The sequence below is a fragment of the Pleurodeles waltl genome, chromosome 6 (assembly GCF_031143425.1).
Source record: "Pleurodeles waltl isolate 20211129_DDA chromosome 6, aPleWal1.hap1.20221129, whole genome shotgun sequence".
Classification (NCBI taxonomy): domain Eukaryota; kingdom Metazoa; phylum Chordata; class Amphibia; order Caudata; family Salamandridae; genus Pleurodeles; species Pleurodeles waltl.
Window position 1 is genome coordinate 377,678,556 of NC_090445.1, and position 16,829 is coordinate 377,695,384.

The following is a 16,829-nucleotide window of genomic DNA, read 5'->3' on the forward strand; positions in this document are numbered from 1 at the left end:
TAAGTAATAATTGTGTAATGGCTCAAAAGGAGACACATCAAGTAAGTAAGGACAACAGTGAAGTCCCACTGACCCATGATAAACGGACTGGGACGAAACAAATGGTTGAGACCCTAAAGGAATCTACCAACAATAAAAGACTTAAAAGGGGAAGATTGATCAGCCAATCTGAGAAAGGCTGAGATAGCCGATAAGTGACCTTTAAGAGTGCCCAAAGCAGAGCCCTGTTGGGCCAAAGAAAGAATGAACAAAAGAACCTCAAATAGAGGAGCAGAGAGTGGATTAACAAACTTGTTGATACACCATGCCACAAATTTATGCCAATGACAGACGTATACAGTTTTAGTCGAGGGACACCTGGCTGCCAAGATATCATCACAGACTTCGGGTGGAACGTCAAAAGCAGGCACCCGCCACCACTCAATCTCCACGCATGAAGGCAAAGATTGGACAGGTTCAGGTGGAGGACTGTTCCCTGCTGCTGCGACAGAAGAGCCTCCCGAAGGGGCAGTCTGAGTGGAGGATCATTGGCCATGCTCAGTAGCTCTGGATACCATACTCTCCATGCCCAGTCCGGAGCCACCAAGATTACTTGGGCCTGGTCGTTCTTGATCTTCAGAACTCTGGACAGAAGTGGTGCAGGGGTAAAGGAGGCTGGAGTTCCACTCGAGAAGAAAAGCGTCGCCGAGCGAGTGCTGCATTGGAAACTCCAAAGTGCAATACAGCTGACATTGTGTGTTCTCTATGGAGGGGAAAAGATCTAACCAAGGCTCTCCCCACTGTTGAAAGAGAGCTTGTGACTCCTTCAGAAAGACATGCCATTCGTGATCGGCTATGCATCGACAACTGAGTTCGTCTGATCTGGCATTCAGAGAGCCCGCCAGATGTTGAACCACCTGGGAAATGCCCTGATGTGCCAGCCATGTCCAGAGGCGCAGAAAGAGTCCAGGACCCCACTCTGCCCTCTTTGTTGCAGTACCACATGGCGGGAGTGTTGTCTTGAACACCTGCACCACTTTCCCCTTCAGAGAGGGAAGGAATGCTTTCAATGAAAGCTTGATCGCCCAAAGCTCCAGAAGATTGATGTGGAGTCCAGACTCTGCCGGAGACCAGAGACCAGAGACCAGAGACCTCTGATCTCCACCTCTCCCATGTAGCCACCCCATCCCTGGAGTGACCTGTCTGTCACTACTGGCAGATCTGGTTGGGGAAGGGAGAGGGATCTGCTGTTGACCCAATCCTGATTCAAAAGCCACCACTGCAGGTCTTTCGCAGTCCCCGCCGAGATCTGGACCATGTCGGAGAGATTTCCCTGATGCTGCGCCCACTGGAACTTCAAGTCCCACTGCTGAAGCCGCATATGCCATCTGGCATGTGTCACTAGCAGGAAGCAGGAGGCAATGTGGCCCAGTAGCCTCAGAGTCATTCTCAATGCATCCCAGGATAGAGGCTGAAAGATAGGAATCATAACCTGAATATCCTGGAGGATAGGCCCAAAACTGCACTGTGTCCAGAACAGCTTCAATGAAAGGGAGCGTCTGAGAGGGAGTCAGGTGTGACTTCGGCACGTTTATAGTGAACCCCAGCGTGTGCAAAAGGTTCACCGTACGCCGCAGTCTGAAGTTGGGAAACAACTTTCTGGGGTGTGTCCGCTTTCAAAAGCCAGTCGTCGAGGTAGGGAAGGACTGAAAGCCCCAACCTGCGTAGATGAGCTGCAATCATTGCTATCACTTTCGTGAACACCCGAGGGGTGCTGTTAAGGCCAAAGGGAAGCACAGTAAATTGAAAGTGCTTGTGACCTACCATGAATCGTAGGCAACATCTGTGGGCGGACAAGACAGGGATACGGAAATAAGCATCCTGCAAGTCCAACGCTACCATCCAGTCTCCTGGTTCCAAGTCAGACGGGACCTGAGCCAGGATGAGCATTTTGAACTTCTCCTTTATGTGGAAGGGATTGAGGGCCTGAAGATCTAGTATAGGACATTAAGCCCTTGCCATTTTTTAGCACCAGAAAGTAGCGGGAATAACAACCACAACCTACTTCTGGAGCAGGGAACCTCTCTATGGCTCCCTTGGCCAAGAGAGCCACAACTTCCTCACAGAGAAGTACCTGATGATCCTCTGGTATTCTGCTGTAGGATGGAGGCATGGCCGGAGGGGCAGTCTCGAATGGGAGGGCCAGATCAGTGAGTGGAGCGGAAAGAAAATAACTCACATCACCGCACTGAGGCAGCGTCTATATACGACTCCCAACATCATCGCAGTGATGACGACGCCCGCAGAGTCAACCGACCCCACCTAACAACACACACGGGTACTGCTCGAAGAAAAATCTCCAGATCCAGTCTGACACCTGGGGGACATTCAAAGGTAAGGAATCTGAAACTAGAAGTCTCCATCAGATAGGCTCATCACTGTTTCAACTGTGACTTGACAATGTGGCTGGAACCTCTGAACTCTTGAATGACTGGGATAGGCGTTGGATGTGTGCACTTGTAAAGGCTGAAGGTGAGATTTTGTTGTACTGATTGTGAAGCCCAACTTATGTAGAAGGCTGATTACTTTCGGAGTGTCCTGTAGACAATGTCTAGGTACGGGAACACATGTGCCCCCCCTTCTGAGATGAGCTGCTACTCCTGCAAGACATTTTATGAATACTCTTGGTGCAGTAGTTACCCAGAATGGTAACACTTTGAACTGGTAATATTGGCCACTTGCTTGAAAACATAGGTAATGTTGATAGGCTGGAGGAGATCTATGCTGTCATGTCTTGCTGCTGTAGAAGGCTTACCAGGTAGAAGTGCTCTGACAGGATGTACTTGTTAAGTTGCCTAAGGTCTAATACAGTCGTTCTTTGGAATGAAATACAGAGAGTACACCACATGTTCTTGGTGTTGTGTTGGGACCCGCCGTATGGCCCCTCAAGCAGAGCTTGAATCTCCTCCTGTAGGAATGACATGTTCTCTAGACATAGCTTGGGTTCAAGGTGGGATATTGGGAGATAGAGATGTGAATTTGATTTCTATCTTATGATAGAAAGGAGCCACTGATCAGATGTAATTTGTACCCAGACTGCATGAATGCCACATAGCTGTTCTCTCTACTAATGTTAAGTTTGGAGGCATACAGTCACTGTTTGATGGAGGTAGTCGCTTTGGAAGAGGATCCACAACCTCCATTGCCTTTTAAATGTGACCTATAGTACGCCCCCTGGGTGTACTGAGACTGACGGAAGCTCTGTGGCTCTTGCGCAGAGGCTGTGTCTGTGGAGGTGCTTGTCTTTGATGCCCCTCTATACTAGCCTCTCCAAAAGGAACCTTTGTTGTGGTATATCTGTGAGGTACCCATATAGCCTTTGCAGTATTAGTGTCTTTCTTCATTTTCTCTACCATTTCACCTAGCTGTGGTCCCAAAGAGATGTTCCCTATAGAACGACAAACTTAGAAGATGTTACTGTACATCAGGCTTAAAGCCAGAAACGTGTGGTGGCACCTGATAATTATGCTGATGTTAAATCCCCATCTGCTGCATCTAAGGCACACTGAATGGTGGCATTAGATATAATCCTCCGTTCCTCTACCAGCTCTGCCCCTCTCTGCTTCTTGTGGTCAGGGTGATGCTGGAGTAATTCTTGCATCTCATCCCATTGTGCCCTGTTGTACCTAAAGAGGAGGCTTACTGAATTTGCCATCCTGAGGTAGTTGGCTGCTTGTGCTGTCACACTTTCCTGCGGCTTCGTACTTCTTGTTGTCTTGGTTAGTGGGGGGAGCATCGCCAGTCCCCTGGGAACTGGCATGTTTTCTGGCAGTATGTACCACAAGATAATCAGGAGGAACATGCACCTTGATATATACTTTGGGTCGAATTGTAAAGGCTTAGATTTTTTGTCAACCCTTGGGGTTAGGACCTTTGATTTTATAGGCTGTGTGAAGATTTTAGCCGTGGGTTTAAGCATGCCCTTTAACGTTGCCAAGAATTGTACAGTATGCTGTGATCTTGATAGCGTCTCTACAAGAAAATTATCCTCATCTTCTAGTGTGTGCAAATCTACCTTATGGTAGTGTGCAGCCCTCTGCAGGACTTTATGGTAAGTTGTTTTGTCATCTGGTGGGGAAGGTTTAGAGGGGTAAAGGTCAGGGTCAGTATTATCTTGTGGGGCGATATCAGTCATTCCGTGCTTAGTCAACTTTTTCAGGGTCATCTTGCAGATCTGTAAAATATGGTGCGAAATCGAGGTCAAGATTATCCCGTGTTATGCTCCTCAAAAGACAATGGTGTGGGTGATCCCCCACGGGTGAGCATGAGGGGGAGTGTTGTGGTGATGATGGATGGGGGAGGAGGGAAGGGTATAGCTGGTATTGGCAATAAAGGAAGAATAGGTGGAGGAGACGGTAGAGGTAATGGTGGAATAGGAGGGGGACGAGGTAGGAGTTGAGGTAAAAGAGGGCTAGTACCGTCGTCTTTATGTTTCTTTGGTGGGGTCTTTTGTGGCTCAGGCCACATGGCCCCATGACCCCTCCTCAAATGTTTACGTCCTTTTCGGGAGCATGTCTGTTGATGCTGGAGGTGATTTTGTGACTACTTTTCCAGTGCCTGGGTTAATATACAAAGTCTTTTGTTTGGAGTCAAGTTTTTGTTGCAGTTTGGTAAGCATAGGCTCAATGGGTCACTCTTTTGGCTCCGTGGCAGTCTTAATTATTTTCAGCGCCGACGGTGGTGTCAGGGCAGATGGTTGGGGAGTCGAAGGGGTTTTCAGCGCCGAGGTGTGCTTCGCATGGAGAGATGCCTTTGGTGCAGAGGGCGTTTTTGATGCTGAAGGTGTAACTTTTGACTTTGCGTGGCTTATAGGCTTTTCCGATGCCAAGGTTTGTGCTTTTGACTCCAGCACCGAGGCTGGATTCAACTTCGGGACAGGCAGTGGCTTTAGTTTTTAGTACCTTTTGGTGCTTGTTTAAGTGGAGGGACGGCTGTCTGCTCCTTTGCTTTATTCCAGACAACTCCATGGCCCGAGGGCAGTGGGGTTCCGTGAGCCATCCGGTATGTTTTTGTGTGGGCATAGTAGGCTTTCCCCAGGGCACTCATGTTGCCTTGTGAGTAAATTAGCTGGTACTCCTACTACTTCACCGCTGCAGGCAAATAGGATGGGGACGTCTATAGGTAAGCACTGGGCTCCTACTTCCTCCTCTGTCCTCTTCGGTTTGGAGGTTAAGTACATGGTCCCCTAAGATATCGGGTGCATATTCAGCTTGGTGTGCTTGCATAGTGTTATACACCCAGCAGCACTCTCTCTGTTAGGGAAGTTCTTCTTCAGCCAGGCAAGCTTCACATAATGGCTTGTCTCGTGTTCTGGAGACAGAGTGTTGATCCTGTCTATAATATTTAGTGTGGCACTTGGGGCAGAAACTGAAAGTCTTTTCCATCGCTTTGGGTATTATGAGTGGAAGAAGGTGTCAGTAAATTTGAAAAGGGCCCTGGCGTGTGGAACACAAAAAGTGAAGAAAACCAGTTGTTGGTTGTCTTCCGAGTGTTATCCATCGAAGGGTTACGAATTGGGGCGCTGCTAAGGCCTCATGGAAGATCTCAAAGCTTTGTTACTGGAGCTCTGAGATAGACGTCCGAACCCAATGGAGAGGAAAACAATCTAACAAAGGAGCTGATGACCATTCACAATACAGACTATAAAAGGAGTCACCCACCATACCTTGTGACTCGAAAGAGTTCTTTGAAGAAAAACAGGTTGCAAACATCTGAGCCCAACACTAGATGGCAAGAGTATGCTAAGCATATGTATCTACAGCCAAAACATGCTACGAATGTTAACCCCCAGTGGAAGCAGACAGAATTAAACAATCTGCAATATAAATTAATGGGACTCATCAATATTGCGGACATTCACAAACAACAGTTTGTTGCAAGGTTTCATAATTTATTTTCTTTCTTCACTTCTTTATACCATATTTCAAATTGTTATACCATTTATTCTGTAGAGTATGTCATTTATAACAATAATAATGCTTTTATCACAGACATTTCTAATGTATTGCCTTTACCAACAAATTCCATGATCGAATGTCCCATCATCGGGGAACATCTAATGTTTATTAACACCAGAAAATGAAAGGAAAACATAATTTAGGATTCTATTCAAAATAAAATCATAATTTAGGATTCTATTCAAAATAAAATCTCTAATCGAGTGTGATCATGTGCATACCCTTACTTTATTTCAAAGCAACTCCTTTGAAGAACTGAAGTAGATGACATAAACAAGATCTATCAAGAGGGATTAACAGAGTTGATGAGTATCATAAATCAGATAATGCCTCATTAGAAGGCAGTAAAGGTTCTGACATCATGGGAGCAAACTGCTGTAGTTCAACAGTAATGTTATCCTAATTCTCTGCAAACGGCAAGAGTAATTCTAGGACCTCGGCAGCTTTACCCAAAAACATCTTCATGAGAATGAAGCCCTATGAAAGGACTGATGAGGGGCTATCAAGAATAATCTTACCAGAAGTAGTGAAGTCACTAAGGTTCAGGAGCACCAAAATAGTAGCCTCTTGACAGAAAGTGAATGAGACTGCTCACCATCGGCCTTCCGAACACACAAGTTCTTGATCAAAGCCTAAGCAAGGCATACGGAATATTAAAGATGTGACCGCCCCACGTCCTCAAAATATGAATGAGCACCATAGATGGCATTGCTATCAGCTATGAAAAACATGGTGATGCCTTCAGTTGCAAGATAAGGCCTTCCAATGCTCGATCAACATTCTAATTAGTGGCAGGGTCAATCAACTGACACAGGGGAAAGAGACTGTCCACAGAACCTAGATGCGTCTTCACAGAAATACGCAGCATAGTCAACAAAACACAAGTGAAAGCCATCACGTAAATATGGTCAGTCCCAGTGACGCTGAAAATCCAGATCCTAAATGTGCAAACAGAATAGAGCCAAGTACTAACAGCTGCTGCATATCAACCAAAGTACGTCACAATTCTACAGACAACGTCAGGGCTCAAGTCGGGTAATAGATTTACTGTACAGACGACCTGCTTTGCAATCAAGGCCAAAATCAAGATATCCGTACCTGTCCCTGAAATGTGGCATGAAAAGGCGATGACGCGCGTTGTGATCTGTACATTCGAAAGAAGCTCATGTGTGTCCTTGACAAGCGCGGGAAGTTCGCTGTAATCTCTACATTCATAAGACGTTTCTGCTTGTCCTTGACAGGCGCTATGACAAACAATCCCATCCTGAAACGAGGTTGGAGGTGAGCACTGAGTCCCCCTAGTCAGGGATTGTGGGAACTCGAACAGGTGCCTTTGGAATTGACAAGTACGGCACTTATGTGAACTTTACTTCTTCAGTGATAGCGATCCTACAGCACGGCAAAACTACTGAATAATCAAACCATTCTGGAAAGGATGTTATCTACAGATCCACATCAAAGAACAATGGAAAAAAGAAAGTGACCTCAGAGAGCTGGGGGTGCACCATATCTGTCTCGGTGACATCACATGCAACGAAATACCAGGGTTGAATCAGGGCCGTGGCATCACCTATCTGTGCAGAATATCTACTTCCAGATCCAGCCTGGCAGCTGTCATAAATCTGGGGAGATTCATGAGGTGAGGATTATGCAGGCAGATGTGTCCACTAGAAAGTAGTTGGCTGATACAGTGAAATGCTTGAGCTAAATTCCTTGCAGACAATGCAGTAGTATTGAATACGGTGCTTTTTTAAGTGAAGGCAGAAGAGTTCCCTCCGTTTAATATCTCTAATGTGCTTCTGTAACATATGTCTGTAGTCTGATAACACATAGAACATTCTGTGAAGGCTAGTTCAAAAGAAATACATATGTGGCAACCAATTTCCTTTTAGGCAGATTAAAAACAGAAACAAAAAGTTATAATGTGGTTTTGCGGAACATCCAAATTAAGCTAACTGCTTGCCGTTGGAATTGAAAAAGATTATACCAGAATGGAAGACTGTTAGATGAGAGAATCAGACATAACTTTCAGCAGAAAAATAAGTTTTTCCACTCGCCATAACATTGCCATTTGTTTTAATTTGGAGCTTCAGCTTCATTAGTTCCTCTACTCAGGAGTAAAATTCTTTGATAATAAAGGTACGGATGGTGACTATATTTTTCTACAATATGAAAAACAAAAAAAGTTGGTTGGGGCGATAAAGTAGAAGTCTCTGAAAAGTCCTGGTGAAAAAACATAATGAAGTATGCAGAAAAGTGTAATGGACTAGGTGTACACAATACTACAAGCAGAATATATATTCCCTCAAAACCAGGAAAGCTTCCTTAGACAAGTACAGAATCTATTTTCCGTAAGGACAATCACATGCAAAGTCAATAGAAAGAAGAGTCAAAGCAAACATTGAAAAGAAAAAAAGGAAAAGAAAACCACAGCAAGATATGATGTTTACATCGGAATGGAATGCTGTGTCTGCAGACTACCGGCGCAGCATGCCATCGTAGTAAAAGGATTAAACACCATAACTGCTAATACTGTAGAACCATTCCATCATGTTAAAAAACAGGATGCAAAATGAAAACATTGGTCAAGCAAACCCTCTTATGGCTATGGAGCAAACATTAAGGCTTGCAACACTGTTTACATTACTTTCTGTCAAACTATCTGAATGGGCAAGGTTTAGGAGAAACCTTGCAAATATTGGGGTGCTTGAAAGATGTACTGGTAACAGCAAATAGGAAGCAAATGAATCAGTATGTATATATTGACTGTAAGAATAAACTAAGAGTGGCTCAGTCTCATAAAGCAGTCTGAGCTGGCCAGACACCGTGGAGATGTGTGTGGTTAAGGAAACTTTCTGATAAATACTGATTGCCAGGCATCTGCCTGAGCTAGTGGGAGCGCAGCAGTTGACCACACGTTTGGGTCAGATTTAGCAGTATTACATATATTAATTTACTTCTGTAAACAGGATATATGATAGCTTGGAATTAAGCTTTAGTATCTTCTTGGTTATCCACAATCGAATTACAGCACAAGGTTGAATATGTAAAGTCTGTTTGGCAAGGGACTTCAAGCTACGCAGAACCTTGTGTTCTGTTCTATTCTGGTGTGAAGGGCCCCACTCCATCTGACTGCATGCAATGACAGAACGACAGGGACCTAGAAAAACAGCAGGCCACAGCTAGATTCAAACGGATGCGAAGCACACTTTTTTTTGCGTATTGGTCAAAACAGACAGTGGCGTATACAGCATATGTTAAGATGAAAAGAGTGGATTGTCATGTATATAAAAAGCAGGTAGATCTAATGTGACAAGTTCACCAATACCAGCAACTCCCATTCTTAGTACATCAAAAGCCTCTTCAGGACATTTCAAAGGTGTTTAATGATATACCATTAGTGCAGGACTGGCCATTTGGGCATTTTGTTTTTTCCGATATGCTGTGAGATGGGGAGCTGCTTTTAGGGTTGGATGGGTTGCCATGATCCAGTCCTAAAAGCATCCTTGGCTTCATTATAGCCACCACAACCCAATGCCAGTACTTGCACTCAGAGCAATCCCCCTGTACCATAGACTCTAAACGCCATTGTTTATCTTTAGGTGGGATAGAGACTGCATCTCACATTCATTACTCCATATTTAATTCATGTGAGAAAGACATACCAAAATGTGCGAGCCGACTAACACATACAACAATGGAACATGTCTTACGCACTATTAAAAACTCACACTTCAGAGGTTTCTGTACTACTTCCTATGGATCAGAAGGAAAGGTGGATAAAAGCACTGGTCACTATGATTCACCCTGCAGGAACTCCTGACATTTACAGCTTAAATTTCTGGGCTCAAGAAAGCAGCCTGTGAAACAGTGTTGCAGAGCACAGGCAGAGAGACACAAATTTAAAATGTAATCTATAAGTCATCCAAGCAGGAGCCTGGAATAGGAAGACCACCTGGACTTCATGTAGTAGCAAAGGTTGAAGCACCATAAGGGAAGCAGGAATCATGCGATGCCTTCTTTGTCTGCTGTTGTGGCACACTGAACAGTTTGTACTCAGTGTGGTCACTGGTGGCCTAGCACTGAAGATTCTAGTATGTGAGGCTGCAACTTTCCATTACAGCTTAAGTCCAGGCTGCAATAAGCAGAAGAAAGAAGAGGGAGGGATTGTGGCAACAGTCATTTGAATATGCTGGCAATGATGCTTGTATTAAAATGTAGTATAAGATCGTGGAATATTTTGGCCCCTGGCAACTACTCACTCGAGCAATATGGATTCTACCATGGCGACAGCGCCGTACAAACCAAGCCGAGGTGCATAGTTGAAGTGCATTGTTGCCTTACATGCCTAGGAAATGTGGATCTGGCACTGATTTACATACCAAAGCAATACTGATTCTTGTATAACTGGTGCTTTACATATAGGGAAATGGGGATTGGGGCAAAACAGTGGTGCTTTACATAAGTCCACATTGTAGTTTCCCGTTGCTTGCATACATACGAAAATAGGTACTGCCATGGCAATGTTTGCTTTCCATACTAGGATACTGTGAACCCTGACATCATCAGTACCTACACAATTCGGAAGTGAACAGCAGAAGTAAAATGCAAGTATGTGAACCAATGTGCCATGCTGAACATCCTCATTGTACTCTCTGGTAAACACTGTATTCTCCTGGTCAATCATGGGCCGCTCATCAGGTTATAAGTATTTTTCTCTTTACAATAAAATGACTACAAATGCTAACTACTCATTTCACCCAGAGGAGTGTTCTTTATAACGCTGCAGTTACAGACGTACCTGGTTTAAACTTGAGCAGAACTTGTCCACTGGAAGTGGTTCCCTCTGGGAAAAACAGAACCTGTGGAAAAGGAGCGACAAACAATGATATTTCATAAACAGGGGTTGTTGGCTGAAAAAAAAAAAAAAAACGATGGCACATTTTCCATGTGAGACTAATGCTTATAGGAACAGTCCACTGACCAAGAGTCCATTCAAACAAGAAACTAGCCCTTTGGGGACGCAATCTCCTACTACTTTGGCAACTTAGTTTGGCCATTTGAGTCAAACCGCACAGCTAAAATAGCTCTGTAAGAGGTATAACATACCTGGACCACACCCTGCTTAAATGGGGCAATCCTAATCGCAGGCTCCAGCCATTCAGAACGATGGTTCACTTCAAAGGACTCTCTGTACTTCAATCTCACAGCAGCCCTTTGCCCAATCACCCAAGGAAGTTGTCACCTTGAGATAATAGCAGACTTTAATGGAGTCACTGCACTGATATCGCTCAGCTCTACTTTGGGCCTTCAGTGTGGAGGTTGCTGTGTTTCAAGATAATGGCAGACTGCAAGTGAGATGGAGGTTCCTGGGAGATCGGACACAGGTTTGGGGTACTCTGATCTCACCGCTTACCTAACAGCCCACACCTACGATCACTTCTGAAAGTCAGTCCAGTAAAGTGATGGTAGTCTTCAAAGAGCTTTTTTGTACAGCTACCTCACCTGGGGCCATCTCCCATTGGAAGTAGCTCTCCTTTTCACCTCCTCCACCACTTTCTTTCGTGAAGCTGGGTCATGCCGCGAGACCAAAATGGACTGGTTAAAGCGGAGCAGTGCTGCAGGAAAGGAAGGAACGAGTGCAACTTTTAATCAGTTTTGGCAAGCAGATCGATCTTGTTATGGTTTTGAAAATGCATTTAAATTCAATCCCAGAACCAAACACCACTATCTGGTCACCTGGGTAATGCCACCAAAGAATTTAGACATAAGCACACATCCGAAGCATGTGCGTGTTCAACTTCCCATACAAGGATCATAAGATGTCCTTCTGTGTTAATATAAGTACAAATATTAGGGTACAGGATCGATTATATTGATCACTATTTAAACTATTACTTCCACCAAACAAATATGATAAACCTTTAACATAGTAGTTCATTAAATATGGCAAAACTACTTCTGTAACACTAGTAGATGAGCAAGTTTGATATTTGCCACCCTTGCAGCTTTATAGACCTGACACCTCCAAACAGGAAGCGTACAGCTCTTGATCATCTTTAAACGACCGCAGTTTTTGAGACAAAGTGACAATGCCCACAGAAAAAACAATCCAAATTTTTGCTTAGAATCAATAATGAAAAACAGTTTGATGTACTCCACAAAAATGAAGAAAGGCAATTAAAGTGCTTAGATCTGGAGCCAAATATGGGCCTGATGTATCAAAGAGCTTTCGACATTCTGTCCAATAGACACAATGCATTTGTACATATGATTCTATATCAAGTATACATTTACAGTATTTGTAGAGGAGTTTATTATGATACCAACACATCACTTTGCAGGCACTTCCAAATGCTACAATACACATAAGCAGGTTGAGGAAAAACATCTACGTTAATTCTTGTGTAATGCTAGTAATTTTAAGTAAACAGGATGGTAGGAAGTTGGGGGAGCGAGAGTTCGGTAACTACAGGGTCAAGTATTTGTGAGAACTCCTATTCTGGAGCAGATACTTTAAGATCATTTTTTAACTGTAAACTGAGGCAATAATAAAAAAAAATAAAAAACATTCCATCTCAGGTTCATTATGAGGCTTAAATCTATTAGTTGTATTAAACTATTATCAATGTCAACTCAAACTCTTTTGACAAAGCACTTTACAATACATTATGTGACATGTCAAAAGAATGCAAGAGAGGGGAGGAAGGGAATAGGTGGAACAAAGTGACAGAAAGAAAATTAAACAACACCATGTTTAGAGGAAAATTCAATAGTGGGATTCTATGAGATGCCTTGAATGAAATAAAAATCTCAAAACTGATTCAAGTAAATCCTCCACAAAAAGAAGAGGAGAGACAGGGTACTGGCAATATGGTTATTGCAGATAGAGTTCAAGTTTCCCAGTGCATGGAGATTTAGGAAGATGGACCCAACGGCCAATATGTTGAAGCCAATCCAGTGGCAGCATGCAGACATGGCAAACAGAAAATGCAACCTCCTTGCCCCCAAAGATGTGAGATTTTCCCAATTTGCTTTAGTGCTCCCGTGAAACCTGCTGCCATCTTACTTGCCAATGTTAACCATAGTGCCAAGCTGTGCCACCTTTGCAATCGTAAGCAAAGATTCTCAAGCAGCCTGCACAGCACGAGACATTTTATGTTTTTGTATCATTTTAAAGGTCATATTTGCTCTGTCTCATGGTCTTCTTCCACACCTACAATACACTTGTCTTTCAGGTTCATCCACTGGAGTCTTGTATGTAAAAACCTATAATTTTTGTATTAATATATGTGGATTTGCATTTATGATCAGCAGGAATACACTGTACCCTTTCTCTGATTCACAAACTCAGATTTTTTTTTTTATATAAACTTGCTCAGATTTCAAGCAATCATGTGAACAGATTTTCTTCAACAGTTTTGGTGCTTCTGTTAGGAACGTCTGCACTTGGCTAAAGTCAGGGAGGAGGGGCTGGACTGGACTCCAACAAGATGACCACTGGCGCCGAAGGTAAGGAGAGATTCCCCGGAGGATCTGGAGTGGAGAACGGCCCAGTGCTCGGCCTGACAATCCGGTCAGACTGCACGTTTAAAAACATTTCAGGAATTATAAGATCTTATCAGATTTATTTATTGACATAGAAATAGTCGTGTGGAGAGGTGGCAACAGAGAAAGTGTTTTAGGTAGGTACGGGAAATCCCAGGGCGTGAGGGAATAGGAGTGAATGCATTCTGCCACATAGAGCAGATGGCTCTGGAATAGTGTGTAACGAGGATGTGATGCCGGAGCACCAAGACCCTAGCGCAGTGGTTCCCAAACTGTGCGCCACGGTGCCCAGGTGCGCCATCAAAACAAGACAGGGGCGTCATGAGCTGCATCATTACCGATAGCAGTGACCTAATTCTGCAGCTGTATATTAGAACTTAGATAATCCCCTCCATTAAAAAAAGTCAAAAGCCGTTTTCCTTGTTTAGAGTGCATAGCTCGTGATTGTGGAATTGCGAGTGAGAAATTGAAATACAGCAAGGAAGGGCCTTGAAGTTTAATCCTCAAACACCATCTAGTGGTAGTAATTATAGTACACACTAGTTCTATTCACAAAAACCTGCAGGCTCAAGTTTACTGAGATTTCACACAATGTGATGAAACTTCAATTTTTGCTGTGCATTGTTGCATTAAAGAGAAAACAGAGTGCAGCACCATATATGCAAAACTTTGCATGCTGCTGGTGTCACTCCCAGATCTAGCACACAAATAGGCTGCTTTGTGCGACGCACAGTCAAACACCAGAGTGCAGAGAAGAGCATATGCTGTATAGCATAGGATTAGTACTGGAGACATTCCCCTCAGTACAGATTTCTAAGCATAGTTTATATTGTTTCTGACTTAATCAATTATATATATTTTTAATTAAACAACTGTTATATTTTTATGTTGTTACATCTATGATTATAATACCTTCATTGGCTTTATTCCAATTATTTTCAGCGTGAAAAATGTAAGTACTCCTGAGGCCCGGCTCACATCCCCCCACCCACCCAAAAAAAGAAAATAGCATAATGGGGAACCGCAGCCAATAGCCAATAGGTCAAGGGAGGCGCGGGTCAAAAAAGTTTGGGAACCACTGCCCTAGCGAATGGATGCATTTATGAAAGAACGGACACTCATCTAGATACGTCCCGGAACGTCTGCAAACCTCAACAGGCTGTAACTGTAGAATTTCAACTGCAAGGGTGTTAGCAGGTGAGAGTGAGAGCACCTTTCTTACCTCACTCCACGAGAACAAACAGGAAGAAGCTGTTAGTCTTAACCATGCCTATTTCCCCTTTCTACCCATCCTTTCCACAGAAAGAGCTCTGGCAAAAGGCTGGCAGACAACGTTGTTTTCTTGGTTAAGAATGAGGAAATGGTGGTGAAAAAGCTGTAAGAAGAACAACCCCTAGTAAAAGGGACTTCCACCCATGTGGTCCGGCAACAGTATGGAAAAAGCAAGTGCGGGTATATACAACAGTGCAGTTGGGCTAACTAACTAGGATGGGAATAAGTTCTTTATGGAAAACGGTGCCTTTGATCTACAACACTTAACTAACCTTACAAAAAGGCAAAACATAAGGTAGATATCGATCATTCTTTCTGAATTAGCTCGAGGAAGCTAGCAAACACGAGTCCCATTTGTGGGTTATGAAAGAGACCAATGAGAGACTGAAATTCCAAGTTACCTCTTTGAGGGACACATTAGGGCTAGTGTCCCAACTGCTCCAACACCTCTGTATTGGTTTCCCATAATTACATAAGAAAAGGCAGAGAAGGTAGAGGAAAAGGAGGATTTATTAGATGTCTTGAGCTTCCCCATACCAGCAGACACCAGAGCTGCACCAGCATCCGGGTTTGGGGATGGGGCAGCATCAGTCAACTGGACGGCAGGAGGAGTTCTTGTGAACAAGAAATTAGATACTTACCTGTAACTCCAGTTCTCCAACATTGGTATCTTTTATACATTCACATGCTTGAATCATTCCCCGTCGTCAGGGATTCCCAGTCTGATTCAAGCATATGAATATTTAAAAGGTATCAATGTTGAAGAACATGCATGTAGGTGCATCGAGCAGTGACAGGGTGACTAACAGCAAAGCACTAGAGAGCACAACTCGAACAAGGAGAGGCCAACTCCATGATAGCACACACCTCTTCCAGGGTCTGCACTTGCTCAACACCCTACTAGATCAACACTAGAACTGTCAGGGTGCACAGTGATACTATAATCGGAATAATCCGAGATGAACTGTGTAGGAAAATGCCACTGTTGGCATGGTCACCCCCCACTTTTTGCCTAGTGTTGATGCCAGCTTTGATTGGAAGTGTGCTGGAAAACCCTGCTAACCAGGCCCCACACCAGTGTTATTTCCCTAAAACTGTACCTTTGTTTCCACAATTGCCACAGCCCTGGCAAACAGTTAAGTCCCTTGTAAAAGGTACCCATGGCACCAAGGGCCATGTGGCCAGGGAAGGTCCCTAAGGGCTGCAGCATGTATTACGTCACCCTCAGGGACCCCTCACTCAGTGCATGCACACTGCTGTGCAGCTTGTGTGTGCTGGTGAGGAGAAAAGACAAAGTTGACATGGCACTCCCCTCAGAGTGCCATGCCCACAAACCACTGCCTGTGGCATAAGTAAGTCATCCCTCTAGCAGGCCTTACAGCCCTAAGGGAGGGTGCACTATACCACAGGTGAGGGCATAGGTGCATGAGCACTATGCCCCTACAGTGTCTAATTCAATTCTTAGACATTGTAAGTTCAGGGTAGCCATACTAAGTATATGGTCTGGGAGTTTGTCATTACAAACTATACAGCCCCATAATAGCTACACTGAATACTGGGAAGTTTGGTATCGAACTTCTCAGCACAATAAACCCACACTGATGCCAATGTGGGATTTACTGAGAAATGTACACAGATGACATCTGAAAGATGCCTCCTGTATGTTAGCCCTACTATTAGTGTGTGACTGACTGGTCTGTGCCAGCCTGCCACTTCCAGACGAGTTTCTGACCACATGGGGTGAGTGCCTTTGTACACTCTGTGGTCAGAAACAAAGCCTGTCCTGGGTGGAGGTGCTTCATACCTCCCCCCGCAGGGACTGTAACACCTGGCGGTGAGCCTCAAAGGCTCAACCAGGTGTTATAATGCCCCAGGGCACTCCAGCTAGTGGAGATGCCCGCCCCCCAGATGGAGTCCCCACTTTTGGCGGCAAGTCCGGGGAAATAATGAGAAAAACAAGGAGGAGTCACTCCTTCAGCCAGGTCCACCCCAAAGGTGACCAGAGCTGAAGTG

At 44.2% G+C, this 16,829-nt stretch overlaps 1 protein-coding gene across 1 annotated transcript in view; it reads right to left on the bottom strand.

Annotated features, from left to right (window-relative positions):
* LPCAT4 (lysophosphatidylcholine acyltransferase 4) overlaps positions 1–16,829 on the bottom strand; it is a 536,940-nt gene that overhangs the window by 325,612 nt on the left and 194,499 nt on the right. Inside the window, exons 4-5 of the mRNA XM_069238305.1 lie at positions 11,502–11,614; positions 10,798–10,858 (exon numbers count right to left, since the gene is read on the bottom strand). Coding sequence (XP_069094406.1) covers positions 10,798–10,858; positions 11,502–11,614 — 174 coding nt within the window. The remainder of the gene's footprint in view (positions 1–10,797; positions 10,859–11,501; positions 11,615–16,829) is intronic.